Raw genomic sequence first — 25,455 nt, forward strand, 5'->3', positions numbered from 1 at the left:
GAGATTCAGTATGAGTATTATAGGTGTTACCCCAACATATTATGCCATAAGTAATGTGAGAGTGGACAAAAGAGTGGTAAAGTGAGAGTAATGTGGCACGTGAGAAGTAAGGGCTTGTTTTAATTAAGATGCGTATACCATAAGCTATTTTCTTTTTTATGTGAGCAATATGATTGTGATATTTCAAATTACAATCAACTAGAATACCAAGAAAAGATGAACATGAACTTGGAGGAAGGCGGTGAGAACCGAAAGTGATAGGTGGAATGGATGGTATGTTTCGCTGATGAGAAGAGAATACAACAAATTTAGTCTTAGTTGCATTAATAGATAACATGTTAACATTACACCACCTTAGGATATTTTCTAAGTCAGCATTTAACTTACTAACGAGAGATGAGATCTCTTTATGAAATGTGAATATAGTGGTGTCATCTGCGTACAGAATGCATTTTGTGGAAGAGAGACAGTTAGGTAAATCATTAATATAAACCAAGAATAGAAGTGGACCCAGGATAGATCCCTGAGGCACACCAACGTTAGTAATTCGCTGTCTAGAATAAGCGTTGGAAATGGAAACAACTGGAACTCTGTTATATAAGTAGCTTTTTAGTAGTGAGAGGGCAGGCCCACAAATGCCAATAGCTTCGAGCTTCGAAAAAAGGATATTATGATTTATGCTATCAAATGCTTGCGTTAGATCGATAAAAACTGAAGCGGCGAGAAATCCTTCGTCGATTAATTTTTTTAGTTGATCAGTAAGATGAATAAGTGCCATCTCTGTGGAATATCCGTGGCGAAAACCAAACTGGCATGAAGAGAGAATATTAAATTTAGAATTAAATTCAACTAAGATGTCGTTAACTCGCGTTTGCTCCTTCACCCAATCTGTTCTTTTCTTATCCCTTAACGTTACACCTATCATTCTTCTTTCCATAGCTCGTTGCGTCGTCCTCAATTTCAGTATAACCCTTTTCGTAAGCCTCCAGGTTTCTGCCCCGTAGGTGAGTACTGGTAAGACACAGCTATTATACACTTTTCTCTTGAGGGATAATGGCAACCTGCTGTTCATGATCTGAGAATGCCTGCCAAACGCACCCCAGCCCATTCTTATTCTTCTTATTATTTCCGTCTCATGATCCGGATCCGCCGCCACTACCTGCCCTAAGTAGATGTATTTCCTTACCACTTCCAGTGCCTCGCTACCTATTGTAAATTGCTGTTCTCTTCCAAGACTGTTAAACATTACTTTAGTTTTCTGCAGATTAATTTTTAGACCCACTCTTCTGCTTTGCCTCTCCAGGTCAGTGAGCATGCATTGCAATTGGTCCCCTGAGTTACTAAGCAAGGCAATATCATCAGCGAATCGCAAGTTACTAAGGTATTTTCCATTAACTTTTATCCCCAATTCTTTCCAATCCAGGTCTCTGAATACATCCTGCAAACACGCTGTGAATAGCATTGGAGAGATCGTATCTCCCTGCCTGACGCCGGGATGGCAGCGGACAAATCAGAGGGCGCACCGGGGGTTGGGGAGGAATGGACCAATAAGCGCACGCTGGAGGAAGGGGGAAGAGAGGGGTATAGGAGCAAGTGTTTCGCCGGCGCGCGCCCTTGAGAGCTGGAGGCGCAAGCCCTTGAGAGCTTGAACAGGAGGCGCAAGCCAAGCGCCAGCAGAAGCAAGCTAACCTCCAACTTCGAGAGTAGGAGGCCGAGCACAGACGCCGACCCAGAGAGATTCCTCCCACTAGGGGTGCCGATGGACGGTTCAAGAGAGAATTCCTCGACCGTGAGCGCGGTCACAGCTGCAAGGTGTGTGATGGACTGTGATTTGATCACAATCTCACGCAACTGAAGAGTGTGGGCAATCCGGAACCGAAGCTCAAACGTAGCAAAACAACGACAATGAGACAAAAGACTCATGAAAATCGCGCTAAACACGAGTTCAAAATTAAGAAAACGACCACCAGCTTCGCTGTTTTGAAAGATTTTACTTCTTTTTATTCCTCCGCATCTACTTTTCTTCCTCTTCTACTTCCCTTTTTTCACTTTTTCTCTCTCACTTTGCGCCTAGCCCCACCCCTGCCCAACGCTACGAAGCAGGCCAGAACAGAGTAGTTCAGGTCTACCTCTCAGCTTTCCTCTTGTGATGAATGAATCTGTAGGCAATTTATTGGTATGATGACTCATCATCCTAAGTATGGAAGGGTATGGCAGGAGTATAAAAAATAATCATGTGTAAATATCTTACTCTGAGCAGCAGTGCGCGGCCGTGAGAATGTGTCGATTGCCGATTAGCGATCCTCCACCCACCAGTTTCTCCTCTTCGTCCACCAGGGCCACCTGTGCTCCAGCGAAAAGCATGTGAAAGCACCGGTACACGCGAGTAGGTTTGACATGCAATTACATTCTTCACCTAAACGCTCATGAATCGGGAACTTCGCGAAAGAGGAAGTCACACTTTTTCTACTAGATCATACCTTTAACTGTTAACCAAATTTTTAAAATCACCTGTGGTATATAGCACTTACCTACCTGCTGATTTGGATTACTGGAAGTGGCAGCCTTTACTTGCGCAAGAAATTATGATGCATAATTACCTAATTAGCAACATTTCGCTAATCAACTGTTTAACTTATAACCTTAGAGTACATAATGAAATATACTCATTGAAGACGGTGATTTTACAAGGCACATACACTCGGAATGCACTTGAAACAAACGCGATTTAAGATAAACGCTCTCAGAACTTGCGGTAAAAATGCAGTTTCACTTTTCTTTTTCTTTTTTTAGTGGGATGCCTTTTTATGCATTGGAGCTCAAGGATAATTGTAACAATGCATTTAGTTTCACACTTTGGGAAATATCTCGAAATTGGTGTCATTTCCTTAGAACTTGCTCTAAGTGGACATGGCTTGCCAGGGACTATACATACAACCTGCAAATTTGAACATGTACCACAAAGTAATTAGACTTAAATTAATTAATAAAGCATTGTTAATCAACGTACTGATTCTGCAGTTAGATTTCTCGTGAAAATAATGTCCACTATATGCCATGTACAATTTTCTTTAATTATGTAAAAAAGAAAAGCAGCCTATATGAAGAGGTTGTTCCTTAAACGAAAACAACCTACACAGGAGTCCGTTCGCAAAGGAAGTATGATTTCTCATAAATGCAATGGCCGCCCCATCGAGTAATTTAGATTAAGAATTAGAATTGTGCTATCTGCAACAGGCAATTCTTTTTTATTTGGTGCAGTGTAAGAAATAACACCCTGTAGAGTAGTCTACATAAATGAAATGGAAATAATGCTATCAATTATTGCGTTTGTTTTTAATTTGTCGTGTCGAGAACTAGACAAGTTGGAGACGCATCGCCTACCTGAGAAACAATCTCTAAGTTGGTGGATATTTGTGGAGATGAAGCAGGTGTTTTAGGCATGCGATTTCGTGCGGAAGAACTCTGGCGTTGTGGTATACAAAGATGAAAGCAACACGATTATAGCGCAGTGCATGCAGTTACCTATAGTGAATAGTACCTGCGTAGTGTATAATGGATGGAAAGCATTATACGTGAGAGCAGAGGAAGGAAGTAAAGACAAAGAAGAGGAAATAAATCAATTGTACTGTCATGAAGCACAGGACACCATTGTGTTCATAATAAATCATTATTATTTTGTATAATTTGTATAAGTAAAATTTGTAAGATGTTGAAAGGCAGCAGCGGACCTCACTTTTGTGAATGTAGTAGTCTACGTAGGGCCCAGATACAAGTCCTAGCGTTGAAAGTAAACAAATTACTGTTGGTGGTGGACTGTTCGGTGGTGGATACCATCATTGCAAATGAAGAGATCTAGACAGGCGTGGGGTGGTCATCGTTTCAGTGCGAGAAGCAAATTAAAGAAAGAAAGAAAGAAAGAAAGAAAGAAAGAAAGAAAGAAAGAAAGAAGAAAGAAAGAAAGAAAGAAAGAAAGAAAGAAAGAAAGAAAGAAAGAAAGAAAGAAAGAAAGAAAGAAAGAAAGAAAGAAAGAAAGAAAGAAATTCAGCAGACTTCAGCGACTTCGCCAGCTCTGGACTCATATACTGTGAACAGAAGCAAGATCGCTCAGCAGACACTGCCGCGTTCTAAATAAATTATTTGAGATGCGCACGACGCCATTTTGTGAAAGAGTAAAATGGTACCATTCCTTTCTTCTTTACCGTTTTATGCTCAGTGTGTCTTCGCTTCAATTTGTCGATTAATTCGCCCTTGCGCTGTGCCCCGCTCACCTCATACTTGATTGCACCCGATGAAGATGACGGACCCTTTGATGTGTTTTTTTTTTTCCTGATTACACCACATAGATTATTGAAGATACGAATGTTAGACCACAATGCTTAGCCAATTCTTTTTTTTAAGTACAGTGTAGTCGAATGATTGTTGACCTAAAAAACATATGTATGACCAAGCAGAATTTCAACTGGACTGGCATACCTCACTTTTGATTATAGCTGCCTGTCGTTCCCTCCTATCAGGGTCAAATGTGACTGTTTTCTTCATCGGCTGTTAGTCGAGCATGACGTGCCCTTCGGGTCCTTCTAAAGTAATCGAAGTATGATGTATTGCATTTTGCCTGTGTAATGCTCACATACGATGTACTCGCTGCAATAACTATATAATGTATGAAAAAAGTTATTCTGGTTAGCTCAGATGACAGAGTGCATTGGTCCCGGGTTCGATCCCCTGAAGCAGGACGAAGTTTTCTTCAAGTGCAAAGCTTTCTTACTATAAGAAACCTGTGCGACGCCTTTGTATCGTCGTTCTACCAGACCGAGTCATTCAATGTTATACTCTAGGGTAGATGACAATTTTATCCTTTCATAAATATTCGACCACCATACGGATTTATGGAAAACTCACTTGGTATATGCGACATCGTTTTCTTTCGGTAAACGATTGCCTGCTATATGGCCTCCGAAAAAATCGGGCAGAACCAGCCTGTGATCATGGTCTAACTTACAATTTGTAAAATTGTAGTATGTGCCGTAAAGCTGTGGCGTAGCCAGGAGCGGCGCACCAAGCAAGTGCCCCGCCCCCCTGAAATTTATGCGTTAGTACGCGGCCTTCCCAGCCCCCCTCCCCGCTTTCTGCTCCTCCTCCAGATGAAGTGGGTGCCCTCAACACCCCCCCCCCTCCCCCGACTTAAGATATTCTGGCTGCGCCAAAGTCGTAAGGTAACTAGTTAAACACTTAATAAGTTATTTTTTGTTAACTAATCGATTATCGATTTCGATTCATGCAAGAAATGTTCGCCTCTTCGATTAGACCGTTTCAAGGACTATAATTGTGCTATCTGCGAAAGGCGATTTCTGGTATATACACACTGTTGTCGTGGCCCCGAAGCTGGCCCTTCTCAAGCGTAGTCTCTTCTTTACTCACCATCCAAGGAAACCGATGAGGGGGCCTGGCCTCTTCTCCGCCCAGTATTCTCGACTCCACTGAATTTTCCAGGCCACAGCCTCGGTGAGAGAGGAAACAGCACATGAGCTCTTACGGCGCCTATTATACTGCTTTGACGTCGCTGCAGCAGCGACAGCAACCACGAATGTAGAATGCGAATTGCGATTGTTATACACGTGAAGTTCATTATGCATGTTCACGTAAAAGGGGGTTGGGAGGGGGAGGGGAGTGAGTCTAGTGCGCGTTAGCTGTAGGTATCATTTCACGTTAGGCGATCCTCAAAAATTCACGGATGAAACTGTGACTGTTTTTTTAACATATGTAAGCTAGCTTTGGAGACTGTTGCACAGATACAACATATTAGACGTTCGGGTGCAATGATGCGAGCACCTTTTGCAAGGTTTAGTATCGTCTTTTTACTAGAATTGCGCAATCAGCCGTCTAGCCAATGCCTCCTTTACTAAAAGTAAAGGAGGCATTGGTCTAGCTCACTGTATCCGCAGTAAAGACACAGCAGCTGTATCACTTATATTTTGCTGAAGGGACGCTTCGGTGAAAACAAAGTATCAAAGAAGCGAGAAATCGTTTTCTTGAAACTTTTCGCCCTTGAAAGCATATTAATCTATCAAAAAAAAAATAGCAAACGCACGCAGGCCACCGTGATGTTCCCAACAATCCGCATTGTTAGTGGTCACGCCGCGACTATGTTTAGTTCCTCTGAATGGCCGACGGCACATATGTATATGTCGCGCCTGTGACGTCGCACGTGCAAAATCGCAAGCAAATCCGTACCATGTGAAACAGGATTTTTCATTGACTGCATCATGCGGACTTCGCACTCCCGTCTCACATATATGGACCGATCGCGGCGATATTGGCGTAGGCTATTAATTCAGGACGCTTCTGTGGAAACAATGCAATATAAGTTAGAATCCTGTTTTTATAAAGCTATGCGAAACCAATCATGTTGTTAAAATTGAAATAAATGAGTAGACAAGACCGTGGCGTCCCGCCACGATTGGTTCATAGCTCACGCATCACAATTAGCACACAATAAGGAGTTAATATATTGTATCTAAAGCCATAACAAAATTAAATTGTGGGATTATGAGGCACGCCGCAGTGGTGGACTCTGGATTAATTTTGACCACCTAGGTTTCTACAACGCAAATCTAAGCACACGGGTGTTTTCACATTTCGCGAGTATCTAAAACCTCCTCGACGAACCAAGAGTGGATCACAGTTTTAGCACTCACAAGCAGTGAACATCTTTGCAGGCACGAGAACGCGCTCGGCACATATGTGGCACGTACAAACACGTACACAGTACCAGTCACAGCACCCGACAAGTTCGCCAGATATTGGAACAACCATATACGTTAAAAAAAGAAGAAAAAAGAAGCAGTTTCGTGCGAAAGCAATATGATAGCGATAACAAAGCATTTGACATCTACGCGAAGCATGTACCGCACTTTTATCGGCCGTATAAATTGCTAAACATTCGTTTACTAATCAAATTACCAAGCATGGCGTCACGCGCGCGCAGGCTAACACGAACAGATCTCATTCGATGGCCGCGACCCCTAGCTGGCACAGCGTTGGCGTGATAAAGAGTGCCGGCAGGGGAATGCGAATGCTTCGTGCTGCTTCTCGCTTCACCGCGTCTACGCGACATCAAAACGCTATAGGCACGCGAGAAGACAGCCGGCATGAAGCAACCAGCCATCTCGGCTCGCTCTCAACTTCGCACCCTCCGCAGATTATCAACAAAACACGGCGGGAACAGCCATGCGCAGCCACCGCAGGAACATAGCCTCCTCTGAGGCTATGGCAGGAAAGCAGGAGCCCCGCGCTCTCCTCCTCTAGTGCCCGCTTGATCATGCGACCATGATGCAACCTACAAATTGGGCCCGCGGGACGACGGCGCTCATCAAGCGACCATATCTTTCTCGGCTCACCCTCGTACGCTTTCCCTCACACCCACAGCACACGGCGCGCAATCCAACTGGATATATGTAGCACTGACTTTTTAGAAAACTTCACCCCGACGGCGAAAATTTGCATGGAGTGCCTACATAATTTCTTTCGCAATAATAATTAACAAAAATCCGTGTGTCAAGGCAGCATGCTTTAATCTTCAGAGTAGAAAATACTAGTCACCGCTGCACTTTACGGCAGCTTTGTTTGATGCCACCGTTCGCAAGCTTATAATACAGACTTTTAGCGTGTGCGCTATTCCGGCAAACTGGGGCGGTTTGGGCGGATTGCCGGATGGTCGGGGGCGTAAACGTGAGCGGCCGGAGCTGTGAAGCCGCCTGGTGTTGTAGAGCTCAACCAGACAAGCACAGAGCTTAAATTGCAGTAACCTACTTTATTCTGCTTCACTGCTGGTGCAAATTTTCGGCAGCGGCGTAATTGTGTTAACAATTACGCTGCTGTCGGAAACCTACACCCCAGCTAAGAAGAATATAGTAATTGGCTCTGTGTTTAGGTGGTTGAGCTTCGCACCACCAGCTGGCGCCACCAATCTACGCCCCCGCTCATCCGGCAAACTGCCCGCGCCTGCCGGAGTACCGGACGCACTAAAGTTCTCTAATGTCGCAGTTCCGCCCGAAAGGCGAACCATCAATTGCGCTAGCAAATGCGTAGAAAGCTATATCAAGTAGGTACAGTAGTTTTATCGACCGTATAAACTTGTAAACATTCGCTTCCTATCTAAATTAACAAGCACGGTGCCAGCGCGCACAGGCAAACATGAACACATTACATTCGATGACTGCGGATCCGACACTCGCTGTGAAAACACTGGCGTGAGGAAACGCAGCAGCGAGAGAAGTGACCTTCGTGCTGTGTATCGCTTAAACGCAAACTGAGCGGCGAGAACGCAGTACGCACAATGTTACGAGCCGCCGTCGCACCTAGATTCAGCCCCCGACGCAGATCGCTTTCAAGATGGGATGCGTGCGGCCGCGCAATGCGCGGTTCCTGCCGGAATGCAACGTCGCCCCCTCCTCCCTCCCCTCTTCCCAGCGCAATGTGGGCGACGGAAGATGGCGCTTTTCCTCCCCCACTTTCCTCCCTTGCACGCGCGAGATTGAACCACTATCGTCGGCGCCCCAAACAAAACGCCACCCCTCCCCCTCCCCTACTCCCGGGGCCTTTCGCGCAAGGGAAGATGGCGCGTTTCCTCCTGCTTTCCTCCATTGTGCGCTTTCACTACCACCTACAGCATGTGGCACGCGGTGAGGGTGTTATCGCCCTTGTACTTTATGCGGAACATCACGGCGACGCCGACGGTAAAAAGGCGCCTGGAGTCTTCCATGTAATCGCAATGAACATTGAAATTAAATTATGGGGTTTTACATGTCAAAACTAAGATCTCATCATGAGGCACGAGGTAGAGGGGGACTCCGGATTAATTTCCCTCCAGTCAAGAAGCCGCCGCCGCTGCGGCCGAAAGTCGAACACGTGACCTCGTGCCTAGCAACACAACGCCACATGCACTAAGCCACAGCGGTGCGTCTTCTTGAGTGAATCAGTCTACAACAAGTGTGCAATATTACCATGATAAGCACCAGAAAAGCACATCTATACAAGCAAGCAAACAAACGAAATTATCTTACTGCAGTTCTGCTGAAACAGCGGTTCTCTAACGCAGCCTGAAAAAAAATAAGAGCACAGGTTTAATTTTATATGACAAGCTTAACTTTTTTATTAAGCAGGCTACGCTCCATTCTTACTGATCCCTCTTTTGAGGAAATAACATATACCCGGAGCTCTAATAATGATTTATACTTCCGAGCCCAAAAAGAGAGACAACTTATTTTAACCGGCCATCAGGTGACAGAACAAATGACTTCTGGGGGTTTTACCGGCCAAAACCATTATTTGATTATGAGGCACGCCGTGGTAGAAAGCTCCTGGTTAATTTTGACCACCAGGGGATCTTTAACGTGCCCCCAATGCATGGGACACAGGCGTTTTGCATATCGGCCCCATCAAAATGTGGCCGCCGCGGCAGGGATTTCATCCCGCGACCTCGCGTGTAGCAGCGCAACACCATAGTCGCTAAGCCATCGCGGCAAGTGCAAAATAAGAAGTAGAGCACGGGTGCACCACTAGTTGAACAAGAAATCGAGTGCAGTAGACTTTCGTTAATTCAACATCGACGAATTAATTTTTTTTCAGTTTATGCGTTACCGACTGAGAGTCGCAGCCGGCGCTGATACATTGCCATGGGCCAAAACTTTCACTATTTCGGTCCTGAAATTGGCCTTTGCTGAATAATTCAAATTTGACTGTTCGGCACAAACGCGTCTGACCAGCCAGGGACGACAGGCCGGCTGGAAGCAACATTAAAATTTTGAGCACTTGCCTGAAAATGGTTCTAAGGGGTGTTGGCCTGACCCTAATGTTGACCCTAGTCTATGTAACGCACATGTATCGTGAGTGCTCTCTATGTTATCTCCTGCCAAAAACACCTGTTTTCAGTCTACGCAAGAACGGCAGCTCACAATGAATAATTTCTGTATTTAGGTGCTTCTAACTCGCTCATTTTTTTCCGAAAATTGCCTGCAAGCTGCAGTGGATCACTGAAAGAACTGCGCCTAGGATGGCAACGATGGCGCGCCACTTTCAGTTCAATTACAAAATTCGAAAGATCATTTATTTGGAAACAAACTCACGTCAGATGTTTTCGGCATTTTCCTGCCTCGAAAGACAACTAGCTAAGCGGTTAGTCTAGGCGAGGGCCACCATCCAGCTCGCGATTGTTTCGGAGCCGTTCGGCTCGGAGGACATGTTGCGGTCCATAGCAAGCGATAAAGTGCTGCCCGAGAGTGACCAAGATAGATACTATGTGTAAATAAACTTTCATTCTGTAAAGATTAACTTCACTTGTTTCACTGTTTATTTTTTTATTTTCAGTCGCAGATATTCTGTATTTTTTTTCTTAAAAAGCTGGTGCACATAAGATTTCTGCTTTATAATATCAATTGCATGGTAGTTTTCTGCTCTGAACTCCTACTGGATGTGCGTAAGATTCGGAGCCCTCTGTTAGAACACTGGCAAATGAACGACATGTATGGACGTTCTTTTTTGCTGCTTCTGGTAACCAGTGGTGTAGCCAGGGGGTGGCACACCGAAAATGTGCCCACCCTCCCGCCTCCGAAATTTGTTAGTATGCGGCATTCCCAGCCCCTTCCCTCCTTTCTCCCCCGCCCATACATCGGTCTAGTGGGTGCGCCCTCTCCCCTCCTGAAAAATTTTTTTCGTACAATATGCCAGTGGTGTTAACTTGATCTTGATTTCAAGTCCAGCACATAGCCGATTCCGAGAGAAAAAAAAATTCTGATAGAATCCATCTCCTGATGACCATCGACTTTAAACACAATAAGCATTCAAGCAATGTAGCAACACACCGTATCGCCAGAGAGAATGTAGAGAGGAAGAGGCGCTATTTTGTGCAGCACATTAGGGAACACATCTTATCACCTTAGGGAAAGGCTGAAAGGCATCATGTATCAGCCGTGCACTGCAGTCGGATTCCTCTCTCGCGGTTCCCTCTGGACACGCTACATCATCTAGCGGCACGCCCTCGAAGTCCCCTTATTTTTGCGTGGCTGCCGAGATTGCACCGGTGGCGCACCAGTGCTCATTAACAATCCCTCGATGCCCGTGAGCATTCACGGCGCTCAATGAAGAAAAAAATAGCATTTGCAGCACAGTGGTAGAGTTGGGCTGCTGTGCTTGAGGAACCCGTCTGACGCGAGTTCGAATCCACCAAGCACGGCAAAAAATTTTAAAGGATTTCTTTTATAAATTGAAGAACGCCTCAAATAGGCTAGACAGACAGACACAAAGTGGTTGAAGTAGACCAAGAATGCTAATCACGTTAAAGAAAGGCACGGAGAAACTTGTGAATTAACATAACCATGCTTCAATGCCATTATTATTGTAAAACAGAGAAATGCACCTTTTCGTTGATTCTTTGTGGGCTGCTGCTATCAGCTACAGAAGAGCCTTAAATTTGTTCTGGAGGTCAAGAAACAGAAATGTGGCAAATGACAGGATCAGAGCATGCTAGATGCTCAGCTTCAAGTTCTTTGTTAGCGCAACTTTCCTCAAACAATTATTTGTGTCAACTAGGACAAAATAGCTCATATTTTCCTACAGGTGTAGAAGGTAAGCACATGCTCCTACTTTTTACAGGCAGGGGCCTAAAAACAGCCGATAGATTATGGCAGCACCCAGCCCCCCCCCCCCCAAGCTTAACCATACCTTTACATAATGTAATCTTTATAGCAATACGTGTTCCGGGTACTTGGGCGAAATTCCATTATGTACTCATCAGTATGCTCATCAGTTGTTTCCTAGGCAGAACAAGTCACCAGAAAAGAAAACTACATTCGATCATTTAATTTCAAGTCTGTGACAGTGTGCATGTGAGCCATCGTTGCTGTTGTAGAACAACTTTAGAGTAATAGTTTGGCTAGCTACTGCTGTTTGGTGACCCTTTTCTTTTTGATTACACATGAATCACCATTACCAACACTAACATGTTTGAATGAGCTACTGTCCTGTGCTGCACGTCACTAAAGGTATCGGCAAGGATGCCCTAAATGGCGACAAGCAGCTTTCACAATGAATGCAAACAAATATGAATATGGCAATGATAACAGCACAGGAGAGAGTGAACACATACAGTAATGCTGTGGGATCAAGTCACTGTTGTCAAGACTGAGAACTCCAGCAATTCTCTAGTGGACATTGTGCAAGAGCACATTCTTACGAGCTACCCTCTTCTAAAAATACATACAAAATAAAACCTCCTTGATAGGATGTTTTTTACATGCAATGTAGCAGTGAGTTTGACAATGTCAACACTTTTCTTTCCCATCTTTTCTTTACACTTTCTTATTCACTACAACACCAAGAAAGTGACATATGATAAGAGCATCTTCATTTGTTATCGCACACTTACCGCTTAATCTCCAGAGTGCCACCAGGAAAACGAAGTATGATGACAACCCACTTTGTTTCATTGTTGCTAGCTCACAGTTAAATATTTCAAAAAACGAAAGCAAACGGGCCTCAAAGTACAAAGCACGCCACCTACTACGGGATATGCATGCAAGTGTACAACGATCCCTGCCTTGTCCATTGGTGCTGTCCACTGATCTTTAGTATAGTTCAGGGGCACTTCTTACACAATGACATCTGAATGCACCCAAACAGCTGCTGTGATGGCCGGCATAAAGGGGAGGGGATCTTTTGCGAGGACAGAACATGTAAGCTCCAGCTTGCAAGAGAAATAGTACCACAGCCAAAATAATAAGTAACCTGACATCTTAATGCTATTGGGCTATGAAATTTGTATGCATGAAACTTAAAGGGCCCCTGAAATGGCTCGGAAAAATTTTGCAGACGCTTAGGATACAGCTAAAGTTAATCATTCGCACCACAATTTGTGTGTGGTGTCTCATATTAAGAGAGCTACGAACGATTACAAGTTGCCCTCCTCCATAGCCATGCATTTTCTCAACTCGTTCATTGAGCTCCGCCTTGCACTGGCTCTGCGTCATGATGGCATGTCGTGTAGTCTACTTCCGGATCTCTAGGAGCGAGCACATGAAGCCTCTCCAACTTTTCCGCCAGCTGCTTGGCAGTCGACTCCAGGCGACAGCTATCGAAGCGGCTTCATTGCGAGCATTCTGTCACAGCGCCAAACGTGTCTGGTATTCCAGTAACCACAGGCGAGCTGGGCCTTTCGACAAATGGGTGGAGGCATTAACTCAAGCTGATGAAGGAACTTTAGCGTAGGTGTACGTGAGCTGCCTGATCGGTCTGCACAGTCCAGCCACCCGTTGGTACGGAGCTCAACCAGCCAAACAAAGAGCTAATATTGCACTAACCAAGTGTAAAACATTTTAAGCATTTACAAAAACAATGTGTTAACGATTACGCTCCTGTGAAAAGTTTACACCAGCAGCAAAGAAGAATACACTTCGTTATTGCTACTGTGTTTGGTTGAGCTTTGTGCCACCAGGTGGCTGCACTGTGCAGACCTTTCATGTTTGCGCTTCTGCTCATCCTACAAAACGGCACAGTCAAATGGCCAGGCCCTGTCCCCTTGCACATGCGTTTACCCGAATACTGGACTCTCGAAACTCTGTTGTGGTAGTGATCTTCTGGTGTAAAGTGACGGCCGCTAACACGTAAATTCGCTGCAGCCACTCCACTCTTCTGCTGCCTTGCAGACGGACACTATGTTGCTGCTTGACATATTGCCAGTCACTACGTTTGCAGCCCACAATGCAACAAAGTCAAATCATGGTGCTCGCGAAAAGACCCAGTACGACTCTGACTGCGGAGCTCTCGTCAAAATGGAGCATGTTGCAACAAAAAGCAGACAACGCTTGCTGTGTGCTGGAAGTGCTCAAGTTTAGTGAGAAATTGTTCTTGTGCATTCTCTTTCTGTTACTTTCTTTTTATAGAAACAAATTAACTAACATTCCAACTATTACAAACAACATTTGGTCACCATAAAGTCGGAAAAATTATTAATGACGCGCCGTGGGCAGCCAATTGGATAGCTCGCCCTATTAACGTCATTGGGGCAAATGACAAATGATGTCAAATGGGTAGGGGCGGCTTAAAATTCAGCTGAGCGATGTGCTGCAATCGGCAGCGATATACATTCTTAAAACGTTACAATAAATTGCGCGCTTTACGCGGAGCACTTAGACGTATGAATTAATGATCAGAAGGACCTATTCTACAACTTGGTGTGTTTGTACAAAATCGTCAAAATCGTTTCAGGGTCCCTTTAATGTAAACATCAAGACACCCCTAGGCTACTCCAGGAGTGCATGTAATATAGGACACCAGTTCACCTGCGTTGTTCATCACCGCATGCCTGCTTTTGTTTTGGTCAGTAAATGTCAAAATCAATCAAAACCAATTTGTCCAACCTTCAGTTCTTTTGCTTGCAGCATGTAATGGATGCAAGGAACACAAGGGAAAGCGCAGCTGGTTTAGCTTCGTTTACTGTACACTGTATTGAATACACCATTTTTAATGATTACACTCGTTTCTTCTTCTTCTTTTTATGCTGTTTCTCTTGCGTCTCCATCTCCTGAGGACGTTTGTTGATGCTGCAAGGAGAAGCAGTAGTGATTCAGATTCTTAAAATCACACTAGAAGTACTAAAGGTTTGCTAGACACAGTGATGGCAGCAAGCGGTGCCAGAACCTCAACAATGGTAGTAGTAAATGGCTTGAGGAAACATTGCAACCACATTCCATGTATATAATACAATCCCGCTAATGCATCCTCCCAATGATGTTTCTTCTTGGCCATAAAAACATCATACATCCCTGTGCGCTACTGCTCCCTGAAACTTATTGCTGTGCCATAACATTTCCATGTAGCAGGTGAATATTAAATAAAGCTGTGAGAAGCCCAAGTATATACCATATTTATTCGAAGATAGGTCAGACACGAATACATATACAGTTAAACCTGGATATAACGAAAATCTCGATATAATGAAGTACTTAACATTCCATAACCTCTTGTTTATAGAACATCATGTACCTAGAACTTCAATATAATGAAGTGTGTTTGTATGCGATTTCAATATAAAGAAATTTCACTGCCGCCTGAAGGGAATGCTGAGATAATTAATGGAAACTTCCGCAGACGAAGATGGTCGAATGACTGAATTACAAGTGGCTGCTTGCAATCGCTCCTTAGATTGTGCCCTTTGCTACAAGAGTGACCGCCAAAGTAGAGCTGCATCATGTTCCGTATAAAGTCTGAGTGCGATGAGATCCTGTCGCACCCTGCGCACTGTGTGCTTTAGGTGCGAGTGAAAGTGTGCGAGGGTGAGACAAGAAAAGCTAAAGATGCTGGCTTTGCGAGTGCCGCCTTCTTCCCGCATGAGCAAAGGGAAAGAAGGGGTGGGAAGCGAGCTCATGGTAACGCAATCGAGTGCGCGCGAGGGGCGGAGTCAAGGTTAAGTTGGCACGCGGCTAAATTTTTGGCACACATCTTGGCCCTGGCTGCACAGAGATGTAAGCGTGGCTGACCGCATACGCAGGCACGTACCCTGCAATCTGCTGCGTGTGCCAAGAGTGGGCATGCCGAGAAGGCGTGGCACCATGTAAGCTGTCTTCCCACACGTTTAGTATTGGAGGTTGTGTTAATCTCGAGTGACCCGTTATAGCGAGAGGCAGGCGAAGCATTCACTCCCTGCTGCCGGCACCTTTCCTGATAGCGTCGTCCCAGTGCGGGCGACGCTATCAGCTGCAGGGGTGGAGTGCATGCGACAGCGTGGCTGGCTTCGCTTAATTCGTATCGCTGATAATAACATATTGTTGACGTATGCGGCATGAAACCGTATTGTTCATCGCCAACTCCCAAATTTATCAAAATGAGTTGCTTTCTCATTCAAATTTGCTTTTCTTCCCATTGCTGGATCATTCAGAAAGTTTTGCAGCCCCTTTTCGTGTAAAAAAAAATCGATCGGCGACTGTGCTTATTTGCATAAAAAGTCGAATTTCAATACAACGAAATTTCGATATAACAAAGCAAATTGCTGATTTTACCGACCTCTTTATATTGAGGTTTAACTGCAAGTCAAGCCATATATATTGAACCATGCCAAGAAATAGAAAATAATTCGAATATGGCTGCACCTATATCATTTCAGTAAAACGAAGAACTCTTAACATGACGCACTTTTATTTACCGTAAGCTCAACTACTAAACTGAGCTATTCGATGGCAGAAGCTGCATCTTCATCTGAAACTGCCCCTGAAGTCATCCTCATCGGATGCTTCACAGGCACCCTCGACAGCCGAAATGATGTGGTCCTCATTGCCACCGTGTGCGTTGGATATGTAGCATTAGGCCAGTCTGGATAATATTCAGAGTAGCTGCAAGATGATTGTGTTGGAGAAACACCATTGGCTTGGTACATCTGCTAGCTTTGTTCACGAATATGGTCGAAATTCTTTGGCTATGAATATAAGTTGATAGCTCCCCCCCCATTGTGAGCAACATTCTAAATAAAGGGGGGGGACACCTATATTTGAATAAATACGGCATACCTCCTTTTCAACACACAGGGACGTCATAAGAAGAAATCTGCGGTGCATCGTCGAAATGAAATTTCAGCAATGCACCACAGCCATAAAAGTCACTAGGAGAAAAGTCAGCATTTTTTCCCAATTCATACCATGGCTAGTGTCTTCCTCCTAAGGTTTAGCAGCAAAAAGGCATAGTTTGCGTCCTATCTATTCCGACTAATACAGTTTTTTACAGAACAGCAGGAAAATATAACATATCTGTGAATGAATTTTTTTCACTGAGGTATCTGTGAAACAATATAGACGAAAAAGGGAACTGGATGGCCCAGTTTTTGTCAGTCACAACCATATGAAGCCAATAGTAAACAAAGCCAAAGAAAGCATGTGGAAAATTATGTGAGTTTTTAATTGATGTGTACAAAGTATATGCTATATGATATTTTCTTGCTGCTTGGTGAAGGAATCTACCATAACGTCCTCATGCAGGCATAGTTCCAATAGGTAGAGGGACTGCCAGTCATGCTGCAAGACACACACCTTTTTATGCTGACAAGCTGCTTGCCAGGCTGCTCTAGAGCACTCTTCCACTCGGACTCGGAACCCTTGATGCTGTACTGACTAAGATCCATCTGCTGCAGCTTCTTCAGCTCCCTCTTCTGGCGGTCCTCAATTTCTTTGGCTGCACCAGCCTGCACAAAGACATTGTGAATGAAGCAAAATGGCAGTGTACGACCATGCGAGGGAATGAACAGGAAGTGGGGGATACAAATGTCTTCATTGAAGCAACAGGGCACTCGTCAATTTCAGAAGAACTTCCAACAGTAGTTCTCTTTCGTTCCTCAAACATGTAATCACTGCAATCACTTGCCTGCCTCCATCATCTCCATTACAGATCCAAATTACTTTAGGAGTGTGCTTGAAGAGCATTTTGTGTCCTTGTTTTTGTGCTTACAAAGCTTCATCACCTTAAGCCCTTCTGTAACACCTTACAAGCCCTGAAGGTATTTAATAAAGAAATATTTTTGTAAGTAAGGTGAACAAAGGAATAAAAGTGGGCTCCATCTGCAAGTTATTTGTACTGCGATGCCAGGATACTGAACATTCAGAATATATTGCTGTGCTTCAACACTAGTCACTTATGAGAAGAGGTACATCTCTGCATGATAAGAAAAAAAATTGTATGCAAATTAATCAATGCTGTGCAAAGAACCTACAAAAGCTGCAACAGTTCAAGCTGCTAATGTTTCACCGCTAGATCACTACTCACAAGTTCTTCGTTAAGCGACTGTAGCACAGGTGTGAGCTTGGCAGCCGCGCCCGTAGATCGTGGCAGGGCTTCGTCAAGAGTCTTCTCAAGCACACCACGCAGGAACTGGGAGCACTTCCGCATCACACGGTTGAAGAGGCCCAACAATTGGGTGCACGGTAGATCCAGCTCCTTGGCCAAGGCATCTGCAGTGCGGTGTTGAAGCCCCAAGCTTAACAGGATGGCCTGCAGCAGTCATAGACACATGCGCACCGGGTGTTTTCTACTGAACATCTCCAGAAAGGGCACAGGCTTGACAGAAAAGGTATGTAATTTGCAATGGCCCACCAAAATTTGTGTGCCACCAACATTGCTCTGTATCTCCCTGTTGTGTGGTTGATTGCTTTTTCTCATTTTCACTTTAGTGTGCGCTTCATGGACACTATAATCGCAGCTCTGTGTTGCTGTAATTCCAGCTCTGTGCTGCAATATGTCAACTGCTGGTATTTCTATTGTAATATTTTTGATGTGAAAGCGTCAAATGGCCCATTAAGCAAAAAAGCTGGTGGTGTCTGTAACAAGTGAAAAAATGGCACCTAACTACCCACTGGTTGTGACGTCATGTCAGGAGCGGACGGGGCGCATTCGTGACGCTGGCTCATGCTTGCTGGCTCGAGCAGCACGTACCACCATGGAGTCTGAAGCATCTACATCGTCAGCGGCCGCAACCTCGGCAGTAGCGAAACGTCGGTGGCATGCTTCGTTGGTACCGCAGGCTGCTTGCTGGCAGTTAGTGTATGAAAAATTTCAGCATCTGGCAGTTGCTGTGTAGGCATGTATATATTTTAGCATCACCCAAATGGTTAAAGCACAAAAAGTCAAAGGGAAGGTCGGGGTCAAGACCCCCTAAACCACTCGCCTTCCTAATTAGTGCCCTGACTGTACTACAGCCATGGTTGTTATCTGCTCTTTTCTGGCTCAGAATTATGTAGTGGACCAAACTTAACGGGTCTGTGCTGGAGTAATAATAATAATAATGAAGGTCTATCACTCCCACTTGAGATTTAAATTGTTGGTGTACCAGACAAGTGTGATAACATAAAAAAGTACAGGTATCAATAGTGCCCTATCAACAATGATCAATGCTACAATCAAGTACCTCTTTGCAAACACGATAATTCAAGTGTACCTTCAGTAGGCCATTCAATGTCTACTTCTAAGTGGCAGTGCATTTACATAGGGCAGAGCAGTTCACCAGAGCTGTGCTAACTATCGTTGTCACCTTTATATTACGAGTGAAACTGTTCATAGATCTTTTTCTCACTCATATGCTCAAAAGTGGTCTATTACCATTCAATACTGCGCAAGAGTCCCACCCAATATAGCGAATGGTACCGACATAGCCAGTGATGGGCACGGCTTTTCATTGTGTGAAGCCTTAAAGGAACTTAGTGGCAAGCTTGGCTAGTTTGTTATCTTCACTAAACTGATTAGTTCCAGTTGCTGAGACCAGGTGTTTCCTTTGGTGAATTTATGTGGACATTCAATTTAATTTTGATGGCCTTTAATTTAATTTCAATGTTAACGAATAACAACAAATGTAAGTGCACACACTTTACTAGCTAAATGTCTATGCCTGGGAACCTGTCGGCATGCAAAGAGTACAAAATATGGGCTCACAGACTGTACGGCCGAGAGGTGCATGTCCCCGAGAGTCTTGAGGAAATACTGCTGTGCCAGTGTCGGAAGCAGATCGGTGATGAGGTGGTGGTCTACCAGATTTTGCGAGTACAATTCCAGCCGTTTGATGTCGTACACTGAGAAGAGGCGCTCGACTTCCTCAAGGGTCAGAGCTGCAAAGTAACAGCAAGGAAATGGCTCTAGAAACACTGCGAGTCAAACTAAGGGTATATCAATATTGAAAAATTGTAAGTTAAATGTCAATATAACAAATGTCAATATAACGAAATTCTTAATATAGCAGAGTATCTTACTTTTAATAATCTCTTGTCGATAGAACACAATGTATTTAGAACCTCAATATAAAGAAGCGTGTTTGTATGCGATTTCAATATAACAAAATTTCACTGCCACCCCAGAGGAATGCCGAGACAATAAATTGAAACTTCCGCAGACAAAGATGGTCAAATCATTGAATTACAAGTGGCTGCTTGCAAACGCACCTCTCAAATCACACGCCGCATGCCAAGCGTGGCTGCCGAGTTGATAACTGCGATAAGACCCTATCGTGCGCAACACACTGTGTGCTTCAGGTGCAAGTGAAAGCATGCGAGGGTGAGGCAAGGAAGATGATGGCTTCCCAAGTGCTGCCTTTCTGCGCGAGCAAACGGAAAGAGGGAGAGCGGAGAGAACTCACGGTAACGTGACCAAGAGCACATGAGGACTGGAGGGTAAGTTTGCGCACAGCTGCAAGCCCAGCTGAGTGCATGCACAGCTGCGCACCCTGTTTTAGAGGTAATCTGCCACAAGTGCACAGAGTTGGCGTGCTAAGATGGCGTGGCATCATGTAAGCGGTTGTCCCATGCGTTTTGTATTGTAGATCGCAGAATCTTGAGTTTTGGTGACCTGTAGGTGCATGGCAGACAATGCATTCGCTCCCCGCTGCTGGCACTTTTCTTGATGGCGTCGTCGTGGTGTGGACGATGCTATCAGGCATGGGGACGGAGTGTACGCAAAAGCATGGCTGGCTTCGCTTAATTTGTAGTCCCGATGTGAACATATCGTCAACGTGGCTTGAAACCGTATCATATGTCGCCAACTCTCAAATTGATCAAAATGAATTGTTTTCTCATTCAAGTTTGCTTTTCTTTTTTTTATTGCCCGATAATTCAGAACGGTGGCCCCTTTCCTTGCAAGAAAAATCTATCAGCGACTGTACTTATTTGCATAAAAGGTCGAATTTAAACATAACAAAATTTCAATATAACGAAGCAAACAGCTGATTTTACGAACTTGGTTATATCAAGGCTTATTTTCTATACTAACGAATCCTAAATTTCTATTAAATATTTTTCATATTATCTTTTCAAATAATTTTGAGAAAACACACATTAACATCAGAATCATTGACAAGCAGATCTTAAAATGAAGTAAATATGAAATGTTTCACACCGATATCAGTATGTCACAAATATATGCTTGTAACAAATGTTGGGTATAGCAAAGGTATTTCTGTGTCAGATGCAACTTGGTTATGTTAAAGCCTTGCTAATTGAAATCTCATTAATTCAGAAAACTGCACAACTCGGTCTCATCCTGTGGCCCCAGCAAGCATATGCACAATTTCATGGGATCAAACCTGTTATTTCGGATGTACTTGGTGCCACACCGGTTAATTCGGACAATGTTTGGAGCATGGCAAGTGGGAAGCATTGCAAATGTGCAACACAAAAAAGCAATAGCGGAGCTAGCATCTAACCAAAATGAAGTGGGTGAAGTCCGCATCACGATAATCATAGTCATCAGCTGAAACCGTACAGGAACAACAGGAATGCTGAAATGCTACATGAATATTTGTGCCTTTATAAGCTTTACTCTTGCGTTTACCACTGCATATGATACTGTGTTGCCCACGCACCTTTACAACTGTATAGTCGCTACTTTTGATCCTGTCAATAGTGACCATGGTTTTGATCAATGGTTCTGACAGCAGCGGTTTCTACAGTATCAGCAGTGGTTTTGACAGCACGAGTCAACACCAACTCGTTCAATTCCGTTCTTTTGAGCCGTACGCAACCACAGCCACGTTAGAAAGGGAGATGTGCCAACATGTCCCTACTTTCTCCCCCTTCCGTGTGCTTTCCCCTTGCTCGCGCAGGAAGACGGCACTCGCCAACAAATCATACTTCTCAGCTCACCCTCGCATGCTTTCACTCGCATCTAAAGCATACAGCACGCGGGGCATGACAGGGTCCTATCACACTTGGGCTTTACATGGGACATGACACTGCTATGCTTCGGCAGTTGCTCTTGGTCACACAGCACGTAATTCGAGTGGAGAATTCGCAAGCAGCTGCGTGTAATTCAACCATTTGACAATCTGTATCTGCAGAAGATGCAATTATTGTCTCAGTATTACTTCATGGCGGCAGTGAAATTTCGTTGTACTGAAGTAGTGTATAAGCACACTTCATTATATTGAGGTTAAATATACATGATGTTCTATGAACAAAATGTTATAAAAAGTTCAATACTTCTTTATATAGAGAATTTCATTATATTGAAGTTCGTTATATCGAGGTTTAACTTCATGTACTGTCGCATGCACACTGTTACTTTTCGCAGGTGACTGTCACTGGATTATCCCTGCTGCCAAGTCAACACTCAGTGCAAAATGTATATCCAAAATTTCTTGAAGGCTGTCACCAATTCTATGGCGACGCTAGTCTTGTTTAATCAAATTGCATGCACGACATGAATGGTGTTGTACACTCGAACGTTTACAAGCACCAGCGATTACCCTATAATTGACTTGCGAGTTCGGGTTTCGACGACCAACACTGTTCTTGCCTATGCTGTGCTCCGTGTTGCTTGTCTTTCTGGGCACAAGTTCACCGAATAAAGAGTTAAATTCTTAACTCAAACACCTGGCAGTGTTTGTTCTCCATCACTACACAATGTGACAGCATACATGAGTGTCTGATGTCATGCTACTTACGACACTCGAGTAAAATATCAAGCCGAGTTACATCCCTATATTATTCGTCCAGAAATTTGTCATTTTCTGTGTGGCAACATACAAATTTGCTGTTCAGAAAGTTACTGCCAAAGGTCCCGCTGCTGCTCAATTTGAACCAGCCAAGCCAAAACGGATGAGCAGATGTAATCTCCGTGTGACCTCCCTCTCCACCACTGTCTCTGAATAAGCCAATGTCACACAAGACGTAAAATAGGTGGTGTCACTTTGACTTTCTATTTTCGTCATATTCTCGCTTACAAAAGCTCTGGTCTCGCTAAGAATGAGAGACTATTTATTACAGAAGCCTAATCTTGCGATCCAGCTCGACTTGATACTTTCCTTAGGTGTCTCTTTAAATGACACAGAACATACAAGTGGCTGGAAATAATCACACTTATGAAGAGACTGTCTTATAAATATAAATAAAGAGAAAGGACGGCTTATCCTTACTTTTGTATAATTTCCTCACTGATCTTACTGCCTTGGCCACTTAGGGCAGGCTCTTCCACCACACTTTTATACATGTAGAACGCACAATGTAAAGAAATTATGCCCTAACTTAGGGGTACAAAAACCTATCTTTCATGAGCAAGACAAGCACAAAGCATGTACAACATAAAATGAAATGAGCACTCAGAAAAATTCAGTCTAGCTTTTGATTGATTTATTTTAGAAGGACCTACCAGTCGGCTGAATGGCATCGTCGACAGGGTTTCGCAACACACTAAGAGCAGTGGCTGGTGCCAGCTCTCGGAACTGGTAACCGAGAAGAAAGAGGAAGCGGCGCTTGAAGTCCTTCCATAGTTCTGGCAGCCACTGAGAACCTTCTTGCAGGCACTTGAGCATGATGCACGAGTGCTCCCCTGTCAGGTCATTCTGGCCATCAAAGCACATCATGCAAGAAATGGCGCACGGGGGGAGGGGAGAAGAAACAGGGAGATTATGAATCAGCTGCGTTGTATAATTAAATAGTGCAGCCTCAAAGGCATCCCACAAGAAAATTTCACTTTGGCTAAATTGGTTTTAAATGAATGGTATATACAGTCATTAGGCTTCAATTATTTGACTCTGGTTAATTTGATTTTTTCGGTTACTTCAATTTCCAAACTTCAATGGGCCCAAACTTTTGTTATTCCGATCCTGAAATGTGCCTTCACCAAATAATTCTAACTTGACTAGTCAGCACGCAACCTACCTGCCCTAAGGTGACTCCACTAGTGATTCTAATAGCAGCAGAATCCGTCTTGGAGGAGCTTAGACTATGGTGAATGCGTGAAGAACATGTCATCTCTCGTCGAAAACATCTATTTTCAGCCTGCCCTAGGAATATCTTAACTCTTTCCCTACCATGGGGAAAATAGGCGTTTTTCGTAGGTTACGCCAGAATTTTTTTTTTTTTCGGAACTACTGCACTCAATATTTGAAGTAATACATAAACAAAAAGCAGAATGAATGCACTTTTCACAAACAAAAGTTTTATTAACGAGATGCATGTTATAAAGAAGATATAGATTGCCAGAATCAAGATTGTGAGATAGAACTGAACAAAGCTTGTAAAGCCATGCTTGTATCTATTAAGAAAAATATTTAACCAAAATTACGACATATGCAAGATGTACTGCAACCTAACAGGCATTAACTCTGAAAAAAATTGGAATTTTCAATCCCCCCCCCCCCCTTAACAGGTTTTCCACTACTAAAATTTAAGCGCAAGCACTACAGTTTGGCGTGCCGGGCTGAGGCTGCCAATGCTCTGGGCTAGCTTACGCTGTCGTTGTTCTCAGAGTTGAGTTCAAGGCAGATGAAAATGAAACATTTTCAGACTCGCTGCTTCTCAATCCATCGATAAAATCAGCCGCAGAGGCAGCGGAATCAAGAGATCTGCAATCTTTCAAAGCGCGTGCGCGCTGCTCCCAGAGGCTGCCATCTTTGCTTTCTACTTTGACAATCACAAAACTTTGGAGCGCAAGATTAATACCTGGCAGGGAAAAAGAAAAATGCTTAGAAAACAAAATTATAGTTCTCCTCCTTCACTTCCTATGGCGCGGAGTGTGCGTGGGCAGTGCAGTTGGTCCCGAAAGCGGTGTTTCAAACCATCGATAGCAGGCAGCCATTTTTGCTTTCTACACTGACGATCATGAAAACTTCGGAGCGTGTTCAAAAATCACCGCCTGGGGAGAGAAAAGCGAACTGCTTAGAAAACGAAAATATAGTTCTCCTCCTTTATGTCCAATAGCGCTGTGTTTCCATGAACAGCGTAGAAGGTCTCGAAACCAGCGTTTCAAACCATCGTTAGTGGGCTGATGATGCCCAATGGGCACTGTATGGAAAGCGTTAAAGGGAAAATGGTAGCTCACAAGGAATTACTACAGTACAGTGGAACTCCACTCATACATTCCTCGTTGCTGCGTTTTTCCAGCTGCTATGCCGCGCTTTCACAGTCCTGACCTAAAACTCACCAACTCCCATGTTCCCATTTGATACATTGTCACTGTGTAATGTTCCCGCATCTTATGTTTTATTTGAATGCAGTGGTCACGTAAATTTGGCAGTGAACAGCAATTCAGTAGAACGAATTTCCAGAAGTACAACATTGTCGCTCCCGGTAAGCATGTCATGGCGCATTTGCAGATTTTGCTGGTGCCCATTGCTGGTGACTAAAGTCATTTTTTTTTTGCAATATAGTAGTGCTTTGCGGTGAAGCACATTAAAAGAAAAACAAGGGCCACTGTCATGGGACGTAGAATGTGTACCTTAATTATACGCACATGCAAAGCTGTTTCCGACGTTGCTGTAGCAATTTTTTTTCATTAGTTACATTTTTTTTCTTCTTTGGAACCATGAAAGACTTAACCCACGGTTTTACTATATTTACCCAATTTTAACAAGCACCTTCTTTTCAAGAAAATTCATCTTAAAATTGCCTGCACGTTCCAATGCAACACTAAACCAAAACTGCGTTTGTGGCATTCGCA

The 25,455-nt window shown here is 43.9% G+C and overlaps 2 protein-coding genes across 2 annotated transcripts in view; both read right to left on the bottom strand.

The window, feature by feature from the left end:
- LOC142577731 (transmembrane protease serine 9-like) overlaps nt 1-12,488 on the bottom strand; it is a 32,420-nt gene extending 19,932 nt beyond the window's left edge. Inside the window, exons 1-4 of the mRNA XM_075687184.1 lie at nt 12,425-12,488; nt 9,066-9,101; nt 5,422-5,501; nt 2,252-2,343 (exon numbers count right to left, since the gene is read on the bottom strand). Coding sequence (XP_075543299.1) covers nt 2,252-2,343; nt 5,422-5,501; nt 9,066-9,101; nt 12,425-12,485 — 269 coding nt within the window. The 5' untranslated portion in view covers nt 12,486-12,488. The remainder of the gene's footprint in view (nt 1-2,251; nt 2,344-5,421; nt 5,502-9,065; nt 9,102-12,424) is intronic.
- Nucleotides 12,489-14,471: 1,983 nt separating this feature from the next.
- Nucleotides 14,472-25,455, bottom strand: part of l(1)G0020 (RNA cytidine acetyltransferase l(1)G0020) — a 42,588-nt gene continuing 31,604 nt past the window's right edge. Inside the window, exons 15-19 of the mRNA XM_075688577.1 lie at nt 23,164-23,356; nt 19,462-19,634; nt 17,803-18,027; nt 17,073-17,224; nt 14,472-14,597 (exon numbers count right to left, since the gene is read on the bottom strand). Of these exons, the coding sequence (XP_075544692.1) occupies nt 14,525-14,597; nt 17,073-17,224; nt 17,803-18,027; nt 19,462-19,634; nt 23,164-23,356 (816 nt within the window). The 3' untranslated portion in view covers nt 14,472-14,524. The remainder of the gene's footprint in view (nt 14,598-17,072; nt 17,225-17,802; nt 18,028-19,461; nt 19,635-23,163; nt 23,357-25,455) is intronic.

This window comes from Dermacentor variabilis, chromosome 4 (assembly GCF_050947875.1).
Source record: "Dermacentor variabilis isolate Ectoservices chromosome 4, ASM5094787v1, whole genome shotgun sequence".
Classification (NCBI taxonomy): Eukaryota; Metazoa; Arthropoda; class Arachnida; order Ixodida; family Ixodidae; genus Dermacentor; species Dermacentor variabilis.